Source organism: Seriola aureovittata, chromosome 1 (genome assembly GCF_021018895.1).
Source record: "Seriola aureovittata isolate HTS-2021-v1 ecotype China chromosome 1, ASM2101889v1, whole genome shotgun sequence".
In the NCBI taxonomy this organism is placed as follows: Eukaryota; Metazoa; Chordata; class Actinopteri; order Carangiformes; family Carangidae; genus Seriola; species Seriola aureovittata.
The window spans coordinates 13,201,577-13,229,375 of NC_079364.1; the positions used below are offsets into that span (position 1 = coordinate 13,201,577).

General features: G+C 37.1%; 1 protein-coding gene across 2 annotated transcripts; it reads right to left on the bottom strand.

Moving 5' to 3' along the window:
* On the bottom strand, nt 1–27,754 carry kif18a (kinesin family member 18A). Of its 2 annotated transcripts, none has more exons than XM_056375321.1 (18): nt 27,609–27,754; nt 25,860–26,205; nt 24,571–24,728; nt 24,112–24,216; nt 23,415–23,525; nt 22,942–23,139; nt 19,367–19,543; nt 19,165–19,239; nt 18,939–19,039; nt 13,972–14,134; nt 13,233–13,397; nt 12,111–12,232; nt 11,707–11,996; nt 10,170–10,226; nt 5,268–5,649; nt 3,172–3,264; nt 2,921–3,018; nt 1–723 (listed from the first exon to the last, which is right to left on the bottom strand). In XM_056375321.1, exons 2-18 carry the CDS (start codon nt 26,173–26,175, stop codon nt 590–592), a joined length of 2,745 nt encoding a protein of 914 aa, XP_056231296.1. In that variant the 5' UTR covers nt 26,176–26,205; nt 27,609–27,754; the 3' UTR covers nt 1–589. The 2 variants fall into 2 exon arrangements, with proteins under 2 accessions (XP_056231296.1, XP_056231234.1); XM_056375259.1 differs by having other exon boundaries at nt 2,921–3,021.
* Nucleotides 27,755–27,799: the final 45 nt, after the last annotated feature.

Consider the following 27,799-nt stretch of genomic DNA (forward strand, 5'->3'; position numbering starts at 1 on the left):
TAAAATTTTAGAGGGCAGTTTATTGAAAAACAGATTCTGTTACAGGCAATTTATAATAAAATATCTATAACCCTATGTTATTAACTGTACAAGAGAAAAATAGAATAAGAAACTAAAACACAAACAGCTCAGAATAAAGCAGATTTATTTTTTTTGCAGGCATTCCTCTATTTGAGGTCATGTACTCTCTGCCTCTCATAATAGCTGCCCTGGGAAATGTAGTCACCCACAAGACCAATCAATAGTTAAGAGAATAGCTATAGTGCATAATGTATGTAAAACACAAAGCATCCACAGGAAATGTTTTATTTTTTGCTGTCAGTTTGCGCACAAGTGTTTGAATAGTCTAAACAGATGACCAATAACAATACAATGTTTATATACAGTCAAGTAAAATTTCACTACAGTGTGAGTCTGAATCAAAGAACATAAGAACTGATTATATTAGCATTTGCATTGGAGAAACCTACACTATACCACTTTTTTTTTAGACTTTGAGAAAAATATTTAAAAATGAACTGGACGGAAAAGGGTGGAGAGTGAAAATGTCTATGAAGGCAAAATGGCCTGATTTGAACATAATGTTGCTTTACATCCGCTTGGTCACTCGTTTGAACTGTTGAGATGTTTTATAGAAAATGGACTTGGATTTCTGAGGTTCGAGGAGGTTGAGATTTCCCTCAGAAATGCTCCTCACAACTCTCCGTGGCTTGTTCTCTGAACCTGAGTACAGACACCAAACAAGGCTTAGTATCAAGAATGAACACAGCTTTGACACTGACATACCATGCAGTATTTTATATATATATATATATATTATTTTTTCAAATCAACACTGAACAATCCATAACAACTAAGTGAAAACATGTTTTGAGACAATTTTGCAAATGTATTAAAAATCAAAAACTCAAATCCTTCATTTACAAAAGCATTCAGACCCTTAATTTAGTATTTTGTAGAAGCCCCTTTGGCAGCACTTACAGCTTTGAGTCTTCTTGGTTAAGTCTACAAGCTTTACACACCTGGATTTGGGCAGTTTATCCCATTCTTCCTGGCAGATCCTCTCAAGCTCTGTCAGATTAAATGGGAAGCATCTTCAGGTCTCTCCACAGAAGTTCTGAGACTTGTCTTGAAGCCACTCCAGCTTTGTATTGGCTTTATGCTTCGGGTCATTGTCGTACTCAAAGGTGAATCGTTGTGTACACTTTGGAGCAGGTTTTTTTTCCAAGGACCACGCTTTATGTGGCTTTTTTTCATCTGACCACTCTAACTGTCCCTGCTGCGGAAAAGCACGCCTATAGCTTGATGCTGCCACCACCATGCTTCCCTGTAGGGATGGTATTAGCCAAGTGATGAGCAGTGCCTGGTGTTCACCAGAAACAGTGCTTGTTGTTCTGCCCAAGGGGTCAAATTTTGTTACATCAGATCAGACAATCTTTTGCCTCATGCTCTCAAGAGTCCTTTAAATGCTGTTCAAGTAAAAGGCATATGACAGCCTGCTTGGATTTTGCCAAAGTGGTGTCTATCTAGACATCTAAAGACATGATTTAGGGAGCGCTGTTGAGATGGTCTGTCCGGCAGATCCTCCCATCTCTGCAGAGGACTTCTGAAGCTCTGTTAGAGTTAGGGCTCTACGCTCATTTTTGCACAGAGCACTTGTGTGCCTACACTAAAAAAGGAGTTCATAAAGAACTTTAAGGGTGCAATGAAAATTGATCAAATAATGTGTTTTTCCCCAATAAAGGGATATGAGGAGACATTAACAAGCAAAAATATTTAATTTATTTGAATACAAAAAGTACTTGAGGTTTTTAATTATTTCTTTCGGTATTTAGCCTACTTAATAATTATGTATTTATGACAGTAATCACGATGTTGATACTGAACAAATGTTTAAGGTCATGGTTCAGAAATACAAAGTCTATAAGCTTAAATTACTGATATGATGTGAAAGAAAGTTTTTTTTGTTTGTTTTTTATTCACACATGGCGCTCCTAAATACATTTTTCAGTTCGCATCTATTTTTAGTTGTATTTGCAATGTGAGTGAAATGCTCGCACTGTAGAGCCATGACAGTTGAGTTCTTGGTCACTTCCCTGACCAAGGCCTTTCATGCCAGGTTACTCAGTTTGGCTGGACAGCCTAATCTGGTTCCAAACTTCTTCTCTTTCACAGTTAGAGACCACTGTGCTCCTGGGAACACTATGAGAGTTAAAAATGATTTTATAACCTTGCCTTGATCTATCGAGACAGAATTCTTTCACAGAGCTCTACAGAGAGTTTCTTGGACTTCATGTTTTGGTTTTTGTCCCCAAACAATGTGTTGCTTGTGGGACCTTATATACACAGGTGTGGGATTTTCTAAACTATGCACAGTCGTTTCAGATTGCCACAGGTGAACTCTAATCAAGTTCTACACACATCTCAAAGATAATTAAAGCAAACAGGATGCATGTGGGCACAATATGGAGTGCCACAGCAAAGGGTCTGAAAACTTCTGTCAATCCAGATTTCAGTTTTTGATTTATAATAAATCTGCAAAAATTTCTAAAACCATGTTTTCACTTTCTCATTACGGATTATTGAGTGTCGATTAAAGAGCAAAAATGGCACTTTCATCCATTCACATCATTCCCACAGCTAGTTTTGTATCTCATGTACTCATTCACAAAATGATAAAGTGAAAAGCATGCCTCACATGGAGCAGGTACAATTTGAATGTTTGAATTTGAATTTAATCCAAAGCATAGAAAACAAAATCATTATAGTTGTGCTTAAAATAATAAAACTAATATTTGGTGTACGTGTGTACTCTTGATGATGACACTGCAGTGTCAATTATGATGACTATGTAGGTAATTTGTATCTAATGTGTGGATGTATTCTTCAGCAGTTTTTTTTTTTGTGTGTCCACACTTACCAGCAAACCGATGCACTCTGAGTGGTCTCTGGGCCGCTGAGGGGTCTTTCTTTATACGCTTTGGTGCAGAGAGACCCTGTGTTAACTCTTCTCTGATGCTGCTAAAGTGAAACAGAAACGAGGAAACAGACAGGGAATAATAGAAAAATAGAAAGAGTAATCAAACATTAACCAACTTAAAAAGTACACTGCAGGTATATTAAATAAGACAATTTACATGAATATAAGAGAAAAGGGCAGTGGCACATTACCGGTTAAATTTACGCTTTCCTTGCGCAGCAGATGTCATGTCCATGTAGGTAGGGTTGGCTCGTCTCACTTCTTGTAAAGACGGGATCTGTTGTCTACAGAGCAAAGGTTCATGTTACCGTGACATCTCCACAGTTTGGATGTCACACAGGAATTAGAAACATTTCCCTTTGTATTCAAATTCAGATGAGTACGTATCACTATAACATTTTGTTTGTGTTGTTTTGCAATAGCAAAGTGTACTTTTTATATTCGATGCTTCACTTCAATGCACAGGCACTCTACTTTTTTGCTCAGATAATTTTGAAACTGGCGTTTCCGGTTATAAAATGAGTGAATGAGTGTTTTAGATTTGGGTGTTCCTCTTCTTATGTTCCTAAATACACTTGCATGTTTCAGATTTTACCACTCCCAGCTCATGCAAGGGTGGATTTAGCATTAAGTTATATTAGACATCTTTTAAGCCTTTATAATCAGTGTGGAGCTTTAAATCCTCTAGCAGGTCCATACTTGTTGATCTCAGATTTAAATTAACAAGCACATAATTGTGGATAAATTGAAGCACCAAAGCCAATCCCAAAATGAGCACAGTACAGAACCAACATTTTGGAAACTGACCATGTGACCGAGTTGCTGGTGCCATCAAAAAGCACAACATAATGATGGGAAGAAATCAACCTGGTGAAATCGGTATCACCTTTAATGTTTTTGACCATAACCTGGAATCAGCCATATGCAATTAACATTTTACCTATTACTTAGCCAGGTCTCTACATTTGTTATATTAGAGTTGCTGTTTTTTTTTTTTTTTTTCCCTTTTCCATTTCTCCCGAACACGACACTTTTAAACTTTTCTCTCTCTAGTGTCCTTGTCTGCTACACTTTGCATGAACCCTGCCTGGGGAACTGCCACTCATCCACATTGCAGCTCCAAAAAGGTATTTTCTACAGTTGCCAGGGTAAATTAATGCACCAAGCTTCTTGAAGTCATTGAGTCTCTTACTCTAAATTTGCTTCCATCTTTACACTGTTAGCACCATCTACAATGGCCTATATATTGGTCTAAATATTTACAAAAGGTAGTGCTTTTTCTTGCTATCTAAATGCAACAGTTTCCCTTTGAGATTTGGCTTGTCCGTTGCAGACCAACTTAGTTACTAGGTGCTAAGTGCTCCCATAAAGTCTGGATTAGCCTTGAGCTTTAGTATTTGAGGAAAAACAACTTCTATATATTTGACTGGTAGCACAGATGTTTTCAAGCGATTTGATTTGTGTGTATATATATATATATATATATATATATATATAAATAATTTTGACATTGGTTAATGACATATTTGTCCAACAAATAAAATGATACACACTTAACATGCCAATGTGAAGGCTCCTCTGCTCGGAGGAGCTTTCCAACACAAATCCTTTCTGCTGCTATAGTTTGAAATGTGTCCTATTTTGTTGGCCACTTCCAGCTGAAGACACCAAGGACCTGCTCAGCTGACTTAAGCCTCTTGGCCCAATGTTCCAGTCTGGAAACATTCTGCTGGTGAGAATACTTATACTATTTGCACTCTAGTCTCCGTCTTGTTTTGAATAATGTTTGGGGGATTTACCACCTTTGAATGGTCTAGTCACCATAGACATCTTTCACACAATTGCTTTGAAACTCTCAGTGGACAGCCAAAGACATGTTTTTTTAAAATCATTTTTAAAATTGGAACGGAACTGATTCAATAAACAAAGTTAAAGGTGAATTTGTTTGTTTTATTATTATTATTATTTTCCCCCAATTTTCTATTGATATCGCGGTACTATAGTTATTATGACTTTCTGGCCATGATAATCATGAGAGTTAAAATCTGATATTGTGACAGCCCTAATGCTGACATTATTCACTGGTATAGTTCTGCATCTCTTTGATAAGGAGTCAGCTTAAAAGTGCATGTTGAGATATTTTTCTTTTGGTAAACAGGAGACAAGAATGTGCAACAAATGGTTCTGATACATTGTGCCAGGTGTTGAAGTTTTTCACTCTCAATTTGACTGATAAAATGTATGTCTGCAGTTAGATTGTGATGTTATATGACTTTTGGTTTCTAACCTTTTGGTAGGTATCTGGTTCCCCTCATTGGCCGTGGGAGGTTGGAGTGGTTGGCTGTAACCCGAGAAGTCTATGGACTTTGATGCTTGACAGGGACTACCACTGCTTATTATGATGGTTGCATTACTTGCAGTTTGATCATCATTGTCCAGAACTTCAAAGGTCATGTTGGGATCCATGGCGCTAGTGGAGCTCAGCGGCAGGGCCTGAACAGTTTTTTGAGCAGGTTCTGGTGTGCACTGGAGTGGGAATACGTCCTCCTCAAACATTTGGGCCCTGGCGACGATCTGGGGGCTTTGCGGTGGCAGTGATGCAGCCAGATTTCTCCTGAAGGGCATTCTGGGACATGGTTCCTGTTTCATATCTGTTTGATTTCTTCCACCTGAAAATCCAAACCATCAATAATAGTTCAATCAAAGCAGCAATGAAATTAACTCAACATAACTGACAATGCACATTAATAAAAAGCCCATGAAGCCCAATCAGCTCCTTTCTATGAGTGATGGGTTCCAACATGAACATAAAAAAAAATTCTGGCAAAGTTCTAACAGTTTTGGTCATTTTACATTAGAAATTTCTATATTTGTGTCCCTGGCACTGTCAGTCAATGCTGATAAAAACACCCACACAGTGCTGTTGAAGCAGACTGAAATTTTGACTGTTATCTTTAGGTCAGAACATTTTGCAGTGTCATCCATCATGAGGTTTGCAGGAAGACAGGAGGCCCACATGTGTAAACACATGGAAAGGTTGTGCCACTTGCACTGACTTGATAAACAATTAACAACTAAATATGCATTTGACAATCACTGTTTGGTCATCAGTTGTCAGACTATATGCAAGACTTTGGCTTAACTCATTTTTTGTGCTTGAGAAGCAATTAACAAATCATAATGTTACATTATTTCAAAACAGCCGTCTTTGAAATTTATTTATCAATGAATTGTTTATAACTAAGGGCCTTGAAAGTGAAAGCAAATTAAATCACTATAAAATGTAAGCAGGGCAACAGTAAATCATCGCTCTCCAAATGATACCGTCCCCTGTACTCAATCAGTATTCTGTAATAAGCGCTGAAGTGCCAGCCTTAGGCTACACGGTGCAATTTAAACTAAAATTCCCGCCTTGCAGTTGTATGCCTCTGCCAATGAGCCAAATTGCAGGAAATATGGTCACAATCTCCCCATCCTGAGTTGCAGCGTTGAATAATGGCCAGAAATGTTTTTGCAAAACATTATGATGTCATTTTCACTTTTATTCTATGACATAAAATACGTCAGTAAATACCCCAATCGTGATTTCTTTAAACTTTTACATCTCCTAAAAAAGGCCAGTTGACAGCTAACAAGACAACAAGTGGCCAAATGAGACTACAGAGGTTTACATGGATGTTAAATGTCATCACACTGTATATGAAAGCTGATCTAGTCACCAGTCCGCCTAGCATCGTTGTGCTCGCGCTTTTGCAAACTATTACTAACTTTGTAGGAGGAAATGCTTTTGTAGAAGAAGAGGTAAGCATGCTAAATCTAACTACAAGTTGCAAGTTTATGCAACTGTGGTGTAGTTTGTTTACAGCTTAACTCTAGCCTTTTACTTCTATCAATTGTATTTAGGCGTCAAAAATCACACATACTGTAGCTAGATAGCAGTCAAATATCATCTAATCTATCACATAATGACAGACAGCTAGCGCTAGCAGATAGTTAATAAATCCAAACAGAATATTGATTGGTTGAACTTGCATTAATTAGAAGTAATTATTTCAAGAAAGAATATTCCTAAAAGGACTAAAATGGTCATTTCATTTTTAAAACAGCTGTAATAAAATGCGAAGTTTACACAGAATACTTCTTGCATTTAGATTAATGCTGAATTATAAAATAAAAATATTTATATATATACTATGTTTAGCCTGAGTGATTATGAACCTGTCTGGTTCTCTCAGCACTATTAATTTGAAACACTAAAACTGAAGCAGTAAAATATATATATGTAATGATACATTTACATACTGATTGGTATGTGAAATTTCATGCAGTATTTTTTTTCACACTATCCATCTTAATTTTAAAAAAATGACAGCAACAAAAACTTGTACAGCAGAACAGAATGGGGTTGAATCACAGTGTCTGCATCACATTAGGATCTCATTACACTCGTGGCATTTCCTGCACAGGTGTGGTGGGGGTTATTGAGGGGGCTAAAAAGGAAAAATGCCAGCACATAAAGGAAGTGAGAACACTTAATACAAAGGTGAATGACTGATTTAAACATTACCCTAAATATCAAAATGCAATATTTAGAAAATGTGAGTCAGACTTCAGACAGCACATCAATTGAGGAGACGGTGATAAATAGCCTTTTTCTGTGGCAGAGGAGTTGTTCCCAGCAATAAATGGCAGCAGAGTTCCTTCAATCACATATTTTTGGCTTGTAGGGGATTAATACATGCATGAGTTGCTATTTCTGGTGGAGGCTGCACTGAATTAGGGTCGCCTGGTTGCTGCTGCCTGTTTTTTATAGTGCGCCTTTTCTGGTTGGTGGAGCAGGGGAGTTTACGTCTGTTGACGTTTTTTCCTGCCCTGCTGTGGATCTGCATTTTCATGAATGAAGCTCAAGAGGGATTGGGAGGGTTAGATGCTAGACACAGAGAAAAACATTTGAGGATAGGAGGGAAAGAAAAGTAGAATGGAGGAAAAAGCCAGACTAACAGACGTTTGAAGCAAAAGGCACAGCAAAAATCCAGGGAGGAAAAAATAGAGAAAAGAGAAGTGAGGGGTGGAAGATCGAATAGGATATAAAAAGAACAGCATAGCGGGGGCAGTGGGAGAAAGCTGAATGAAAAATCGTGAAGCTATTTATAAATGCATGTGTGGAAATGTTATAATCAACAGTGAGTTGTGGGATGGAGAAATGTTCCTTCAAAGAGATCACTTTTGTGTGATTTGCTATTATTAAGCAGTCCACAAAGAGTTAATGCACTTTCAAAACCCCAACCCTTTCTAAAACCGATGAAATTTGATTGGCTTTGCAAGCTGCAGGGTGGAGCTATTTCTCATAACATGCTGCAGTGACTACCATTAAGAGCTGAGGAAGCAGTAAGGGACTGACAAACAGCATCAGGATAAGATCAGAGCAGTTTCTCTGAAATGCTAAATAAAAGCCTTATTTATTAAAACATCTGTCATTTCAACTGTATATAATTTGGACTTTGTCAGCAATTGACCAGTTATTTAGCATATCCAATACTGCTGCACAACATGCACTAAGCTGTACCTAAGGCTGGTAGCTCTAGACTGAAATTAAGATGGACAGTGTGGTTTTAAAGGATGCAGGTGTGAGTCAGTGAATGCATGACTGAAGAGGATGCACAGAGTTATGATTTTATTAGAGAGATCAAACTGTGGCTGAACGTTCCCAATAATGGGAAAACAGCAACGAGACAGTTATTTAAAGGCTGAATAAATTATACTGATCATCACTATATGCTAATTCAATATGAAGCTATTGTTAAGGCTCTAAAATTCTTGCATGTATGGTGCATGAAAATAGGATGCATGCTTAGACAAATAAATTATTTCATAAGGTGCTGCTGCAGGATGAGCTATGATGATTAACCAATCACAATGCATTTTATGTATATATTATTGACAAAAGATTTACATAAATCTTTTTGCACTAGGCACATTTAGCTATAATATGTACACCTGTCCACTGCTGTTAAATTTTATCATTTAACATATTATTTTTATGCCCTTGATTAATTTTGTTCTTAATAACAGGGATTAATGTAAGTACTATTGTATTAGTGGAAAGAAAAAATTATTCATTAGCATTTTTCAAATACCAAATCCACCCAATGTTTTATTGTAGGTGTGTCAAACGGTACATTAAAGTGAATGAAGGCACATTTTGGCCATTTAAGTAAAAAAAACAAAACAAAAAAAAAAACGTCCTCATAGTATTACAGTTAGAATGTGTGCAGGTGTGAATAGTTGACCATAGATGTATTGGCAAAGAAAAGCACAGTTATGACAACGCTAAATGACCAAGTGGAAAAAACAATAAAACAATTGGCTTGACTCGTAGGATATAAAGATGGGTCAAACGGACAGACCATACAGGAAGTAGGGCTTTTCATATCAGAAAAACTTCCAAAACTAAATACTCTATCAGAATTCACCTACTATAATAAGTTCCTGTGAAATGTAATAGCAGTGGCGACAAACTCCCTGGTGCGTTCATATTTAATTTCCATTCAAAGAGCTCTGGTCATCTGGAAGAAGTATTTTCTTCAAAAGTTAAATTTCCCACAATATGTTTCAATGAAATGTAGACCACCTGCAGTAAATATCATTACAGCCAATTTAAACTGCAATATTTCACAAAGGTTTTTGTGTTACATTTCCCCAAAGGTTCCTGGTGTACTGTTTTCCCTCTATAAAACCGGTTGTGAGTATTCACGTCATTTTATTATTCAAGTTTTGGCTGGGATAGAATGTCAGCAGCACAACTATAAATCTAATTATATTACATGTCTGATTTTTATTGTGTATTTTACTACTCTGAACAAGTTCTTTTTAGCTAAAATGCAACAAACATGTTCAGCAAACAAAAAGAAACATGGCAAAGTGAAAGTCTGTACATATGAAGAACAACTTCAAATTCATATGGCACATTAAAAAACAAATTTATGATCTCTGTGTTCTGCTTCAATAAAACATAGCATTGTCTCTTGAAGTGGGTTTGCGTAAGTGTGATGGATTGAGTGAAAGATGACAAGGAGAGAGCAAAAAGGTGAATAACTGAGGGGTGGGAGGGATTACCATGGATGCAGGGGTTTTAGATTAATGACTACAGTATGTGAGCAAGACAGGGGAGAGAGGAGAGCAGATTTACCTTTTGGTGATGAAACAGCTTTGCACAATGACGTTCTTTTTGTGTGGCCCTCTGCACCTGAGAATTAAAAAATCATAAAGAGATTCAAGTAGAAGCAACATCAACACATCATCACAATTACAACAACACAGAAAGCTAGAAAAGCTTCAGCAGCCCTTATTATGTGGTTTTCTGTCATTGAAAATGTTACATTATCACTTAAGGTCTAAAAGGTGATACCTTACTCTTTTGCTTTTACTTGTTTGATTGGAGATTTAAAGTCATTCAACAGTATTCACTTAACATTTTAATAAATGTAAAGAATTGCTAAGGTTAAACATTTCCCAACACTTAAAATTGCTATGATTTAAGTGCTTTTCATTGTGCAGACTGTAGAGACATTCAATCAGCTAAACAAATTATGTAATTTATTACAGAAAAGTCAATCTGACTTTTGTGAAATGTTCAAGAAAATGAAATCTCAAGCAAAAGCCAAAGCATGATGCAACATGGCATAGATGTGAAGTCAGAAGAAACAGTTCACAGTTTCATTCATAATGAATTCCCAAAACACTGAGTCAACCTGGAGTGTTTTGGGTCTTATAAAAACATCTTGCAATCTTTTAAACTTTGACCCAGAGGAAGCTGACGCTAATATCTACATTCTGGGGTCATCAAATTCTTTGTATAACTGAAAATGAATTTAATTGAAATTCAACAAAAAACACTTTCAAATAGGTACTAATTGAGATATAATCTGAAACAAACCAGCTGTGGAAGAGAGGCACAGCTGCAGAGTTTACAGCCTGACAAATGACAGACACTATCATAGTAATTAAGTATTGTTGGCCAGCTTTGGTTCATGCTCCACTGTCTGTCATGGCTTATGTGTCATGAGGGACTGGTGCTGCTAGGTCATGCAGAGATGACAGTTAAAAATGAACTGTGCAATCTCATGGGTCGTACAATACACACCAGAACTGGACTAATGCCAAATACACTGGGCCTTATAGAGTTACCTGACTAATATATTTCAAACAATCAAAAAACTGATCTTATATCTGGGCATCATATGTGTATACTTGCCTTTAATCTCATATGTTAACCTGCCACATAATATTTGTATTGTTGTTGTTTGTAGAGAATTAACCGTCAGTTGAATAATATGACAAGAGTAGATCAAGCTTTGGTTTGGTAACCTCTTACAGATCCTGCTTTATACATGTTACATGTGGCCACAGTTAACTTTGTGTGTTGTCCAGAAAAGTCAGAACTGATTGATGGCTGATGTGTGACTGTCAAATTAGTGTTGGCTAATATTTGCCAAATTGCAGTTCCTGATTTTGTTTTCTTCTTCTTTTTTTTTTTATATGATTATAAATTGAACACTTTTCAAGTTTTAGACTGTTGGTCAGACAATACTGTAAATGCTCATAATTTGCCACACCTAACTTTGCAAGCATTCACTAGTTTTGTAATTTATCCTAAACAAACCATCTAAATGTATGCTGAATAAACAAAAACAGAAAAAAAAGATGATAATAGTATGATAACTTACTGCAGGGGCTACTCTGGTGGTATAGCAAATGTGAGAAAGTCAGGACAGGTGCTAACTCGCCGTGGAGCCCGATGTTTCCCGTCTCATTTGTCTTCTGTGATTCCACTCCAGTCCCTTCACCTTTCAGTTGCTGCCCCACCTCCTCCTGGTCTGCCCAAACGACGCCTCTCTCTCTCAACACAAGGTGCTCTAGTTCATGGTTCTCCATCTCATCTGCTGCTGTGACAAGCCCAGCTCCACGCAATGCACAGTAGTGTCGACTATATGCTGGCAACAAGATGTTAACCATTCTGAAATGTAATAGAAAAATTACATTTAGATGTTTTGCTGGGTTAGAGTGAGGTGAAGTACAGGTTCTTCAGTTGCAATGAGTAATAATTTAATTCTAGGTATTGTCAACCTACTTCTGCATGCGCTTGTTCTCTTGATCCTGCAGTGTTGTGAGCTTGACCATCTGATTGATGTGTTGTTGGAGATCATTTACCTGCAGCTGCAGTCTGTGGCAAAATAGGTCCTTCTCTAACACCTGAACAAGTGGGAGAAGCGAGGTCAGAGAGAAGAAATGATAGCCTTTAACATATCAGCATATTGAATTAGCACTCTGGTGGGCAGAATTAGAAGAAACAAAAGGTGGTTAGGGGTCAGTATAGTAGAGATAAGATACAAAGTTCTGTTTTCATCACTGTTTCATCAGCTGTCTGCTCAGGGTAAGGGAGGGGAGAAAAGAAAAAAACACTCTGACGTAAAGAAACTATGAAACAACAGCAGAGAGAACATTTGACCGGTGGGTGCGTCATAGTTCTGGGTCAGTTCCTGGAAGAAAGGATAAAGAAGAAAAAAATAACATGGACATGGTTTTAGGTAACTGGCTGCTGTGTGAGGGATGAGTAAAGGGTATTGATTTATTCTCTTCAGTGATCCACGAGTGAGCTGAAGAAATAAAATGAGCACGGTTCTAATTACTGGGAGAACAGATGGGAAGAAAACAAAGACTGTCACGACACCAGTGGAGGCACAGCCTACCTTCCAAAATAAACAAACAAACAAACAAACAAAATAAATAAATAAAATAAATAAAAACTAAATACAATTACAAGCAATGAGTTTTCATGGATGTAACCACATTGTAAAGTTTTTCTCTATATTTAAATCATGCTCAATTCTTACTTTAACTCTGTACATTAAAATTGTCCTGTTTTACTCACTGTTTGCCTCTACTTGTATGACACGAATTTAACTACTTCATCAACAATGTCAGTGCAAAGTGTTGCGGGAAATTGTGAAAACATGGCTACAACAATTTCAATTAGGCAAAATCATCAAGAATGACGATAGAATTTTATATATATATATATAAAAAAATATATTTTGATTCTACATGCAGTTGTTAAAAGATGAAAGTTAAACAGTCTATTTACTATCAATTTACAAAATGTGTCTGTCACAACAAAAAATGCAAAATTTTGAGACAATTGCGCTGTATTTCAACAATGATTAATGTGAAATGGTCAATAAGTTCCACTTACCTCTGAAGTCTGATCATTTGACTTTAGCAGCTTCATCTCATTCTCAACACGATGAAGCCAGCCGTCATTGTCCAAGAAATGTGTTTCTGCCTCCTTCAAACGTTTACAAATGTGTTGCTGCTGAGTACGTAAGCTGGCAGTCTTCCGCTCATGCTTACAAGTAGCCTATTGAAAGCAATAACAAAAGATCATATAGGTGATATTGTGAATCAGCTATTGTTTGTGCTAGTATTAGTAATGCATATTATCAACTATATATGTGATCTAAATAACAGTAATTATAGATGCAAAACGCAACATGACAACCAGTCTAGCAATATCGATTAATTTAAATTCTTTTCTGTTTGCTAAGAATTCATTGTTGGAGAGGTAAGTCTGAAACAATTTATCTCAAGATTCAGGATTTCAGATAAACATTTTAAAATGAAGGCAGATTATTTAGCACCGCTCTCAGAAAATTACTCCCACACTTAGTTTGTTTTTGGGTAAGGTTGGACCATTCTGCAAAGTTTGGTACCAAAATTCCAGAGAATTCACTTTTTATACTTTAAATTGCATAGGGACTAACACTCAAATAGCAGAGAAGAGCCAGGAACTGGGGAGCAGTGACCCTGTCCTTTAGTGGCGTAAATGAGAGGCTAAGACAACTATGGAGAACAGAGAGGTGAAACGATGACTCAGCAGCTGTTTTTCTGCGGGGATGGTGGAATCTGTGGATAGCAGTGTAAGCATCAGCTACCTTCTCAGTCTTTTCTTTGGCACAGAAATATTGGATCTGCAGGTTGTCCTCCTCACTGTAGCGCTGGCGCAGCTCATTCTCCTTCAATTGTCTCTCCAGATCCAGCTGTTCTCTCCTGATTTCGGCCCGACTCGAGAAGATTCGCTGCAGAGCTTCTGATACCCTAGAGAGAGAGTGAGCGAGAGAGGGAGAAAAGAGTGATGTTCAAATGTTACAAGATTTGCCTTATAAAAGGCTGCATTAGGAAATTTGAACCTAAAAGAAAATTAATATCAAACTTTTCAAGTAATATAAATGGTCTCAAAATCACTTTGGGTATTTATTTTCATAAAATCAATAAGCATGTTATTGCATTCCCAACCTTTTTACAGTTAAATGAACAATCTATGATTTAAATATGGGCCAAACTGTCACAAAACAACTTTATGTAAATATATTTCTAAATCTTATGGTTAAAAGACTCACTTTTTGCTTGTGCTGTCAGAGAGGCAGTCATTCAACTCTGGTCATTTTTGAGGCTGTAGTCATGTTGTTTTGGTCTGTATTATACTGAAAGGTTTTCTTTTGTTATGTCCACTCTGATTCACGTACATGAGGGGGACACAATATTAGAAACACCTTTTAGTATAATGCAATCCAATAAAACATCACCATCACCACAGGGATTCAAGCCAGATGTGATTAGAAGATCCCGTGCCACATGTAAGGAGCAAATTTAATTTATTGCTGTGCCAAGAGCTCTTAGAACCCACTTATTCAAGTTCAAGTATTTAACACTTCCTAAATAGATAGTGAGATATTTAATAGTTTTATCAACACATTTGAACCAGTTTAAAAACATTTAAATACAGTAATACAACTAATTATGATGACGTAAAAGTATACCAATTAATTACATCAAATGTTTGCATGACTAATATTATTTACCAAAATGAATTAATGATGCTTTTAGGTTCAAGTCAATTATTAAGTCAGGCTATTAATATAATCTAGAGCTTCCACAAGATGCCTATTCTGTTTCAATTGAGCTAGAAAGATATTCTTAGCTATATGATGTATACATGTATTCCTGGAACAGAATTTAGGTGATATCCAGATTGAATGCAAGTGGCTGTCTAGTTGAGTTAAAGCAGGAGGAGAGACAGGAAAGGCATGCAGGTAAATAAGACTGGAGAGCTGTCGCTGAGATGTGACTGCACTCTTCAATGTAACTCCAGTGACGTAGGAGACGTCGTGGCCTTGCTAGACTGCTGAATTTTTAATAGTGTGAGAAGCGTGCAGCCTCTATTCAGAGCTGCTCACTGTGCGAGTTGTGAATTCTGATGCCAGTGAATGAAATGTGTGGGAGTGAGACTCATTCAGCTTTTCTGTGTCCCCCGCCCCCAACCCAAATACCCCGACAGATGCCACTGTATGCCTTCAAGATGACTAGACGGGATATGATTGATCTGATTTATGTAGAAGAAATAAATGCGTATATATCATTTGAATTAAAAATACACAGCTGTCATTATCAAAATGAAAACTCCACATCTAAAAAGAAGAAAAAAAAAAAAATGTGATAGTTAAGCTAATGTTGATTATATCAGTTTTATCAAGAACTAGTATACCTTTATACACAAGCACCTACTGTATATTTATGGCAGATTAAAAAAAAAAATTAAAATGGGGATGCTCTAACTTTAATTGGCATTTTTTCCCCCCAATCACAAAACTGCCAACACCATCGGCTTTTCAGCCTAATCCTTGAGCCTCAAAGCACATCTGGTTTTTAATCCAAGAAGTAAAACAGCCCCTGATTAGATAGCTAGATTGAAAAACAGCAGTGCTCAGCCGAGAGTAATGTTTGAAGTGTGTCATCCTGTTTCAATTAAAGACAAATAAAATGTATCCATAGACTAGGACTGGATAAATATATAGATTTTACGATTAGCCGTAATTTTCATTTTAATGATTTCATATCAGTTCTTACAGTCCAGAGATGGATCTTTTATTTTGTGGAAATCAAGTTATTACAAAGTGCAAAAAAGGTTAAGCTAAAAAGAAATTTAGATGATAGCTGGCCACCTTGAGTCATGGCAGTCTCATAAATTGTGACATGAATAAATAGTCAATGAGAACCGCTGCAGTTTACAGGAATCTAGAGATGGCATCTAAGACACAGACAGACACTGGTAGCGGGGTAGCTAATACTAGCTAACCAGCTGTCTGCAGATATCAGGCTGATGTGTTGTCAACACAAACAATGCAGATGAATTAGTGGGCAGACTTTCAGTTTCTGCCAAGTCTGTGCTCAAAGTGATAATTAAAGTGGACGTGCTGTACTCAGTTGATGCATCTGATACTGACAGTCCATGTTTAGCTGTACAAGATATGCAGAATGATGATGCTTTTGTAAGTGTTGAAGGTTTTTTATACAAATATATGCCTAAAAAGTATTGATGGACCATGTTTTTGTCATTTTGCAGTTTCCAAAGAAAATAATTTTATTTCTATAACTGGAAAATATGTTTGTAATTGAGTCTATAATGTGCACTCTGCACAATTTCATCTTAAAGAAAGAACAGTTTTGCACACTTGTAGAATGCAGAAGAAATGTGAGCTCCCAGGATAAATTCTGAGAAGCCTTTCATGCAACATTGGTATTTATCTGATGTAACTGAATCAAGCACTGAATCAAATTAAGATTATTTCTGGACTTTGTGAATTGAAAACAAACAAGGAGATCAGCAGCAATATCCAGCCCTAACAGGGACATGGCAGTAATGTACATACAAATGTACAACAAAAAGGAAAAGGAAGAACAAAGGTTACTTATTTTGAATTTAAAGCTAGAGTACTGCTCCGTGACCTTAATTTGTCTGTAAATTCAATTAATTACTGACACACTGTTTATCAATATTTTCCATAAGCAGCTGCTCTGTACAGGTCCATTGAGTCTAGTACATATCAGGAGAAAATGTGGGAAAAAAAGTCCACATTGGTGAAATACCAATGTTATGGAGAGAAAGGCAGTTTAATTTGATAGAAAGATGAAGAGAATGCTGAAAAACAACTGTGATGAGTTTTTTGATTGACCAGACTTTTGTTATACCCGCTGGTCCATTAGGTCATCACTGAAGATGCATGGTTTTCCAGGAAGTAACAGTTTTCCAGGAGGTTCAAGTACCCATTTCATGGGAGTAACACATATAACTTGTAACACAAACAATCAGGTAAATTAAGGATGGTGTGAGCTGATTTCCACAAGGTATGGGAACTGATCAAGGCTTTTATTAGCAATTTAGCAGCATTTGCACTTGTACTACTTCCAGTATACTCTGGGTAGGTCAGCTGTCAAAAACTCCACTAATGCACTGTGTTGTCAGTGTGTGCGCATGGCAGCACAAACAAATAAATGAACAGCACCTGGCATTTTCAACTAATGATATCTACAGTGACACTGTGTTACTGATCAAAGCACGCAGAACTGCTTTGGCTTTATATATATGGTGAATTGGTATGTAATAGGAACTAACACAGGTGTTGCACCAGACTGTCGTGAGCTCTGGGCACCGACCAAAGGAACAAGATCACGGACACAAAAAGCCAAAATGAGTTTTCTTCACAGGGTGCTTAAGCCCCTCAGGGGCAGACTGAGGGGTTCAAACATCCAGAAAGACACTGAAGTAGAACCACTGGTCCTTTACATTGAAAGGAATCAGTTCAGGAGGTTGGGGTATCTGATTAGGATTCGACATGGACGCCTCCCTGCGGAGATATTTCAGGCACGTCCAGCTGGGAGGAGACCCAGAGGCAGACCCACAGTACACGGGAGGGATTATATATCCCAATTGGCCTGGGAATGCTTTGGGGACCCCCAGGAAGAGATGGAAAAATTGGGTAGCTACTTTGATTAGTCTGCTACAACAATGACCTACACAAGTGTAAGAAAATTCACTGATTGTCAAATGATAGGTCATGATATAACAACAACTACATAAAACTACATGACTGTTAAAGGGAAACTGAGATATGAGTATTTTTAGTATTCAAATGCATCTTATCTAAATTGAACTGGCTTTATTATAAGTCAATACTCTAAATATATGTACAGTGGGGTCCAAAAGTCTGAGAGCACTTTTCAGTTGAAGTTAATGTAAAAGTGGTCTCAGACTTTTTGACCCCATTGTATATGTATATATGTGTGAAGAATTGCACAACCAATGTCTACACAAAACGGCAAGTTTATGCCTGTTACCTCTCTTAAGCCATATGTTTAACTAAAAACACTGAATTAAGCCATATGTTTGATATAAACACTGAATTAAACTCAGAGACAGCTACCCAATATAATCTAAAAGTGATGCTAGTTCTGCTGATCCCACTGAGAATTAACACCACAGACCCCAGTTCTACCCATTTTTCAACAGTTTAAATCCAATGATTTGGGCTGCACTGGTTGATTCAAAAGAGCTCTTTCAAACATGCCACAGAAAAGTACTGACTGCCACTGTCAGCATATAAACTCACGTGTGTCTTCTTAATGTGAAAGTAGGTAGTTATTAACCAATACGCTTGCTATAGGGACTAGCTCAGCTGATAAAACCCCATTGCTAAATTGGAATATTTCATGCACCAATAAAAGGCAATAAATAAATAGATAAAGACACATAATATTTGGTTTTGAAATATCATTCTTGATTCTACAACCTAGACCAGCATGCTTAATTATACTTTACGTCACTTGATCTACTTCATTATAAATTATAATGGATCTAAAGCAATAGTATCACTTGTAAAAACCACTGGTCTCATGGATTTATCATCACTGTGTAATATGCTTGCAAATGCAGGTCTGTCTGCCTGCAATCAGTGCCTGTATTCCAATTACAATGTTAACGATTAAAAGGATTTATGACACATAAAGAGGCAAGTACTGTTATGTGTTGGATTACACACTGAATCACACTCATGTGCATGCTTACCTTTTGAACTCTGCTTGTTTCTGGGAAGAGTTAATGTTAGAATTCCCAAGCACCATGTTCTTCTCCTCATATTCCTTTAGTTTCTGCTTCAACTGTAGAATCTTTAGAAATGCAATAGAACATTTGAATAAATGTCAGAAAAGAATTTTAAGTATGACAATTTTCCAGATTTTCTGGATTTTTTTTTTTTTTACTCAGCATGGTAGTGTTGGTTGTTTCATGTTACCTCTTGCCGTTGCTTCTCACATATCACTGCGTACTGGCCAATGTGACTGTCCAGGCTTACAACATTACTCTTCAGCTGATAGGTAAGGGTAGAGAGAAAGTGTAATGATTTAAAAGGAATTCATACATTTATAGCGTGAGAATCACAGCAGTTATTTTACAATTAACAGTTATAAAGCAATATGAAAAACTTTAATACGAACCGAGGACTTAATCTCTTTGGCCCTGTTGGCATATTTAAGTGTGTTGTGGGTGTCATCATATGACTTGGATGAGGGGCTAACGTTGGCAATCATGACCGTCCTGCAGTTGCCTCCCAAGGAATCTTTAAGTATCCGTGTCAGCTTGCTGTCCCTGTACGGTATGTGAGCTTTCTTACTCTGAAACAAACGAGAACAGTTGACATTAGCCCAAGAAATAAGACCATTTTGGATATTTGGGTCCACTTAAAGTGTACACAAGCAAGCAACTCAGAAAATATGAAAAACTCTCAGGATTCCATTTACTTAGAAAAATACATCAAATAAAAAAGGAAAGGAACAAATACAGATTCTGGGAATCCACCTCTTCTGAAACATGACACAAATCAAAATGAAAGAAATAAAAAGTTTCTGTGGTATGCAGAGGAGCACACATGTCAGATGTGCCTTAATATGCATTCTCCATCTGGACAAGCTCCACAAGAGAAGCTTAGTCACATTACACTGTTTGGTGGGGACCAATAAACCTAAAGGGGAACAAAATTCAATATGGAGTGTTCATTTTAGATTTCAAACAGGGACCATCCATCCACAGTACTACACTGGAGTCTCTCTGCAGCTGGTTTGTCGTAACCGTTCAGTCTGTAATAATGGCATTAGGTAAACTACAGCTGCTTAGACGAGTCACAATCTCATGAGCGTTGCGATTGCAGAAAGTCAAATTAAAGTTAAGCAACAAAGGAGTGTAAAATGATCTGTTTTGGGGTTCGCAGCTGTGCCTGCATTTCTCCCTGGAAAAACCCTAAGCCTACATCTAGACTCAAAACCCTAGTTATAGTTCATGTCAGGTCCAGGGAGTTGCAGGATAGCTGTGCCAATTTGGAAAAGCTCCTTTCTTAATAAGAGCAGGCATTCAAACATATTCTTTTAGCGAAGTCTGTTTGTAAACGTAAACAAACATATTTCACTATTCAAATGTTCGTTTTGACTCCATTAGTCAAACAAAGATTTGACAAACACAGTTCTGTGGTTACATTTATAACACATACAAAATAATGTAACCCTTTTTGGGTGATTTTACTGAGGCAGGTTGATGACAGATGACAGAAAGCTTGCTTCTTCTTAACATTGCTGCAAGGAGCCATGTCTAAAAATGTTGGCAACCACATATCGGCATTTTCAAAAAGCATTAAGTCAGATTGTCAATATCAAATGTATCCACTTTTTACAACATTTTCAGAAAGCCCCATTTTTGTGGGTGGGAAACACTGGCTTTGTGTGGATGGAAGGCCAACATGGAGAGAAAGGATGTGTCATAAAATGTATCTGCATTAGCTTGGACATTGCCTTAGGCAAACAACTTACAACAAAAACCTCTGTGCAGCATAGCATGAAGATGACATACTGAACAGCCCAAACAGAAGTAGCAGGCATTCTTCTCACTCAAACGAAAGGCATGTCAGCCCAGACACAAGTGGGGACATTCTTTCCTGTAAACAATGGCCACAACATGAATTCCTTGTCTGCCAACAGTGAACACTGGAGCACCAATAACCATGGCGCTAGGGTGGAGAAGGAGTGGGGATTAGTGGTGGGCGTTGTAGCCTGAGCAGATCAAACTACTCTTGAGTCCACAACTGCAACACTCAAGAATGGTGAACAGGGTCTAACAGTAACTGGACGGTGTCCATGAAAGAACACAGTTTTAACCCAAGATTGAAGTAACCTGTTGAAGAAGGATCAAATTTCAACATGGCTGTGGTACATTTGCACAGCACTTCCTAAATGCATGGTGCCCGCTTGCGCCTCATCCCTTGAGACGCGTGTGTAAAATGAGAAGACTGCTTGACAGGTTAATGTATGCAACTGGAATGAAATAATACCCAAATACTCAGTTGACTCTCCACTTCCCAGGCTCTGTTTTATATGGAGGCTTGTGGTCAACTTAATATACCTATAACCATAATAATCTTAAGAACATCTATATTTACTGATGATTTCTTGAAAAGAAGAATACTAGCATAAGACCGATACTAAATACAAAACATTTCATCTGCTAGTAGTTTGTGATGCGTGTGTAAAATGCACATTCATTGCATTTGAACACTGTATCTGCAATGCAATGTACGAGTGCCTATCTCTGGACACATTCAATGTAATACATTTTAAAGGACCTATAACTGTGAGAATGACAGTATACTATTATAAACATTTTTTGTCAGATTATCTGTATACATGGTATTAACATCTGTAGTTTGATTGAGTGAAGAGAGTAATGCCAGACCTTGGTTCAGGGTAATATTCATTAATATCGAATTTGATAATATCGAATATTACGATATTTCTCATCATATGCAAACTTTTATTTATTTATTTATTTTTTATAATATCTCACTTTTCTTTGCATTTTACTGCTTTGCTTGTAACTTGGCACGGGACATAAAACTCTCAACTACTGTTTAGTGGCAGCACTGCTTATACCTGAAACATAACATAAAAACCTACAGCCCATACCTAGTCAACCCAAACTACAATACAACAATGTAGACGACACAGAATCCAAGATTCTTTATCTAAACTATACCCACCAGACTGTATCTCATGTTTTTTTTTTTCTTTGCAATTTTCTTTTGAAGTCTGACTAATTATTAATTTATTAAATGTTAGTGTGTATTTCATTACTTTTGTTGGTTCAAACTGATGAATTTTGGTTTGACTTTATCTTATTTGTTAATTGCTGTATATCATTATTTCAAAAGCTTCTGAGTAAAGCATCATTCTAACTAATTTTAGGCAGAGTAGTGTTTCGTTTGTTACCAAGCTAACCAACCACTTTGTTCACTTTCTAGTCTGACAGATACCACTGTGTGCAGCTGTCTTTGCTAACCAGGGGGTGTCTTCTGTGCATTCAAAATTCAAGATTCTGAATGTTTCAACAAGCACACAACACTGTTTGAATGTTAACTCTTTTGTTAACAGATTCCTAATTTGAATTTCCAGCTGTCATTGACACATGTGAGATTGCTCCAAGCCAACAGAAAATGTGAAACACTGTTAAATATTTAAAGGGAGACCATATTTTCCAGTTTCTCTTTTCTAGTGATTTCTCTATTACTAGAGAACAAGTCCAAACTTTTAAAGGTTTTTTGGAAGGGGTGGCAACCTGGTCCTGGAGCATAATGTTCTTGGGAAATGTGAACAATATTCACAACAATGGCTGCACATGTAAACTGTTGACGCATATTGTTTGACTATTTTATGACCAGAGCAATCATTGGACCTAATGCCAAAATTACATTGACATAACCACCATTCATGAAAATATTAATTGATATTACTCTGGTTAATTCAATTCCTGTTCCTTATTTTATTTCCATTATTTTGTATGATGGGGCTTCTTTAGTGCATTGAAAATAATAACCCTGCAGCTTGCGCATGGAGTGCACCAGAAACCGCAGCACCTACTTTTTGCTCTGTTTAGAACACTGGTAAGTTTTCACATTTATCCAAAAAACTGTTGGGTTACTTTTCCAGCCCTCTATGTTATGTTCAGAATATGTAGGGTAATATAAACTCACCTTTGGGTCAGCAAGAGCATTGATAACATTTCCTAGGGCAAGGAGTGAGCGATTGATGTTAGCACCTTCCCGCAAACGTGCACCCTTCGCGTTGGTGGCACTGGCTCTCTCTGACCCTGCCAGATCAATCAGGCTCATTTTGGCAACGCAGACATTAGGATTGAGGCTGGCGGTTTTGTCCTGCTGTCTCAAATAAATCTGAAAAAAATAACACAAAATTTTCAATTTAATATGCATTGTTAGATGTTTGTAGTGAAACAAGGTATTTTAAATTCTTATTATCTCATAAACTGAAGATATTAGTAACAGCATCCTTGAAATTGAGTAGAAACACTTTAAAGTTCAGCGTTTGCATTTATGTTTCTTACTTTGATAATTATTGTCTATTCTATATTGTTTTATTATTTTAAGTCATGACATCATGCTACAACCTAATTGTCCTTTGGGATTTCAATAAGATTGGATTGATATACCTGAAATACAGCGTGGGACCGGGAAGAGGTGGCATTCATATCAGTGGGGTGTTGCGTCCTGTTTCGATTGCCAGAATCCAAAGCCTCAAGGATGTGCTCTGCAGATTTGGGCTGTATAGAGAGAAAGAAAAAAAAGAGAAAAAGATTACATAGATGGTTCGTGAGCCAGTAAAAGGACCACTGCAGGGCACTTGAACACAAAAACAACAGAACAGTGAGGGGGCTCAACATTAAATAGTTTGTATATGTAACCTAGTTAAATAGAACAGTAATTGAGTTTTAGAAATAACTATTTATTGGCTAATTTAATCATTTTGTTTGAGAAAATAACCATGTCCACACAACCTTTAAATTTTTTACCAATTCATTAAGAGAAAGGAAGTTGCTTGAGAAAATTGTTTTCCTAAATGGTATCTCCCTCACATCATTTCTTGTAATGTCTTACCACAGAAAGTGCATTTTTAAATATCAATGCTTGCAGGGTACACAATTCTTATCATTTATTCTTATACAACCTCTACTGACTTAGAAAATATGATTTTCTAATTAAAAACATTACATTATGTATTGCAAAAACAATTAAGGGAAATGAAATTAGACTGAGTGTAATAAATTGACTTTGCAGTGACACCGGTATTTACCTTTAATAAGCTCTATGATGCTAGGGGGAATGTGTATGATACATGCTGCTACTAACCTGATGTAGTGTGAGGCCCTGCACAACCACTCCTTTAGAACTGTCTTCTCTCACTGCAAGAGGGCCTACATTAGCCAACAAGTCTCTGATCTGTTCGTTGTAAACCTGTAAACAAACAAACAAATATAAATGGTGATCAGTGGCAAATCCATTAAAATCAACCAAAAAGATTTGCCAAGATAAACATGTATGGTGAGGTTAAGGCTCTGTATGGGTTAACACACAGAGTTAACAGTGAAATGTTTCAAAGCCAATAAAGCAATGTGTAAATGCTGCAGTGCCTTTAGACAAAAGCAATGTGGTTCAACTTTCAAAGAATATTGCAGCTGAAACCTTTCAAAGTCTGAGGATCACATTAACACAAAAATGCACAGGTTATGCACTAATACAGATGACAACAAGAAAACAAACTGAAAAAAAAAACAAAAAAACAAAACAATAAAAAAGTAAAATATTCACCTCAAGATATGAGAATGCAACAGTAAACACCTTCTCCTCCTTGGCATCATCCATGCGTTTGAACAACTCTTTCATGGTACGATACATGACCCCGGGGTCATCTTGTGAACCTAACATTGTATGTGTCTTGCCTGCTCCGGTAGCACCGTAAGCAAACACTGCAATTGAAAAACAATTTAATCAAAAACAACTGAATGACATCTCTTTAAAGTAAAGCGTATACACTGTATTATATGAACGCTTATCGCAACATTAAACTTTAAACAAGCTTTGGATACAACACAACCACAAACTCTAATGTGAAAACTTGGAATATGACAAAATGAAAGCATCAAATATACCTTTTGAAATGGGGCCCAGAAAAGCTGTGCTTATCATGCTTAAATGAGCTTAATTGATTAGAATTATGTTCTGATCAGCCTAGATTTGACAGTGGGCTTACATTATGTAATACGGTCTCAACCCCATCAAAATGACAAGCTTTAAACTCACACCAATGAAACAAATACAATTCAAAAAATTTTGTATACACAGTACAATTCAATCAAGATAAGCTAAGTGGTAAACATTTTGTGTCCACTATACTCTCAGTTGCAAGTTTATGAGGAAGCTAAAACTAATGAGGGGTAATACAACAGTCCTGCAATAAATCCTACCTTTATGATGGACCATTTATATCAATAATGGTAAGCTAAATTTGAGTGAGATAGATAACTAGCAGAGCTACAGAGCTAGTTAACCTAGATCTATAACTGGCTGCTGTTGTCGCTAGGAGTTGTTTGTATTCACTGAACTGACATAGTTGTGGTGGCTGAAGACTGTAATGAAGCTGCTATGTTCTTTAACTCCTGTGGTGTATTGGTAAAACATCTATCATGTGTGATAGAAGCACCATGTGTTCAAATCCCATGTGGCTCAACAATGCTTTCGTTGCTGATGTTAATAGTAGCAGTAAAGAGGGTAAAGTACAGTACAGCTACGTAGCCTTATCCTTAGCACCAGCAATACAACCACAAATACAGCTGTACTACGAGCAATAACCATATCACAGCCACAGCTTCAACCACCACAGTCAGGCAGAGTAGCTGCTTTTGTTGTGAAGCTAGTGACTGTATACAGTCAAAGCTCGGTCACTGGAAAGGCGTAACAAACAATACATGCAGAAAATTAAGTGTCACATCATCTCTCCTTTCTGTCGAATCTGCAGAAAATTGCGAGGGAAGGCAAAACTTCTATATAGTTTTTTATATTTCTAATTTTAACACACTGCTTGCATATATTCATGTTACCTGTGCAGTTAAATCCATTCATTACCCCATCCAACACAACTTTAGTGGTGTTCTCAAAGATGTCAACTTGGGTAGAGTTCTCATTGAAGACATGGTCGAAAACAAACTTGAGATCTTTGTTAGCCCTTTTGTTGATGTTTCTGTTTCGTACTCTTTGTGACCCAAAACATGACATGTCCTCTTCTTTGGGGTCAAATATGAGCATGTGGTTATCAACAACCTGGACCACATTTCGACAGTTTTCACGCTTCTCCCTGTCATTGGTTGGCCTCACTCGAACAACCACCTTTACATGGCTGCACACATTACTTGCCATTGTGGTCACCCTGCATCAACTGACGTGTTGCTGCAAAACAAAAGAATAGGGTTAACTGCATTTCCCACATTATAAAATGAAAACACCAATGTAATGTTTAATCCTGATTAAATCACTCAAACCAAGAGAGGAACTGGGGAAAATGGACAGGAGACAGGTGTATTAAAATTGACTTGAATAACTTAAGTCACTAATTCGCCTCCCTGAAAGGTTTGTCTCAGCTTCTCCTTAATGACATTGCAGGTAATAACAAAATCTCAACACATCACATAACCAAGCAGGCACGTTTCGCTGTTTTACCGGTTGTGTAGGGCATGGTTTCAAAAATTTTGTTAGTGCAGGTCAGCATTACATTACTGTAAACCACAAATGTCCTTTATGAGGGGTGGGAGATGTATTTTAATACAACAGTCCTGCAATAAATCCTAGTACAATGTTGATTATTTTGTTTTGTATTGTGACACACACAATCTTCTAATATATGTCATAAAATATTTTGTCTTTGGTAAAAAGTGGTTTGCGTATTATTTTTGTTCTGTTGTATAAAAGAGCATTTGTTTGTGCCAGGTGTACCTAATAAACTGGCAACTAAGTGTACACAAATCACACATGTTCAGACTGGGTGTGCCATGTTTGTGTGTTCTTCCCTATCACTGCATAGATAACTATGATTTCCATGCTTCTTTTCTGCTGATTACAAGAAAACGAATGGACAAACGTTACAGTGGCTGGGAGTCAGTTTCTCTCCTTTTAAAATCAGATAAGCAAATCTACCGTTACGTTTAAACAACGAGGCTTAATAATGACATTATACATCTTGTCTAACAGTTAAGGACTAGTACCTCTCAAGTCACGATAGAGGTTAGATACAAGTTATTGTTTTACTGTTAGTTAAGTGCAGTTTACCATATTAGCAGACGGTAAATATATGAATTGAGTCACATGTTGCAATATGACGCTTTTAAAAGGTGAAAGGATTGAATATGAAGCCAGCCCTGCCGTTCTGGCAATCACTACAAACTCATGTTATGCAGCTTAACAATGCTGTAGCTCACACAACTGTATTATAAACTCTTGTCAAAATACTTTAGTTTTCAAACATACCAACTATGCCAGACTGTGTTTTGAGGAAATGTGAATAAAACAAAGAAAAAGAAAGTTAGCATATTAATTGAAACGGTGTCTGAGGTTTGAATGTCTACTGTCGCTTCAGTGAAGACCTAGACGAAGCTGACACGTTATAGAAAGCTGTCAAATGGTTTAAAAAAGAAGACAAAAGAAAAAATAACAATCTTAAAGCTTTAAGGGAAATGTGAAGGGGTTAACTTGGCAGGGTTGGCTAACGCCTGCTAGCTAGCTCTCACACAATTTCCAACGGTAAGTTAGCGTCTTCATGTCGGTTACACGTTGTGGGGATTATTATTATGTCTTACCTTTTAGTCAGTAACCGTCGTTTTTCGGTTCATTAGCACGGTAACGTTTTCCAATGAGAAACAAGTCGTTCGTGTTAGGAAAATAAATTTGCTAGCCAAGCTTATACATGTTCATAGCTAGCACGACAAGCGCCAATAATTTCAAAAACAAGCCTTCTTCCTCTGTCGCAGCGTATTGGATGTGAGCCGCT

What these genes read in the sequence shown, in the direction of transcription:
- kif18a (XM_056375259.1), bottom strand. Translation starts at nt 26,175, where the DNA reads ATGGCAAGTAATGTGTGCAGCCATGTAAAGGTGGTTGTTCGAGTGAGG. An exon ending in CCAAAGAGATTAAGTCCTCG is followed by an intron (nt 19,240 to 19,366) that starts GTTCGTATTAAA and finishes CTTACCTATCAG; the next exon opens with CTGAAGAGTAATGTTGTAAG. An exon ending in CAGAGTGCATCGGTTTGCTG is followed by an intron (nt 724 to 2,920) that starts GTAAGTGTGGAC and finishes GTCTGTACTCAG; the next exon opens with GTTCAGAGAACAAGCCACGG.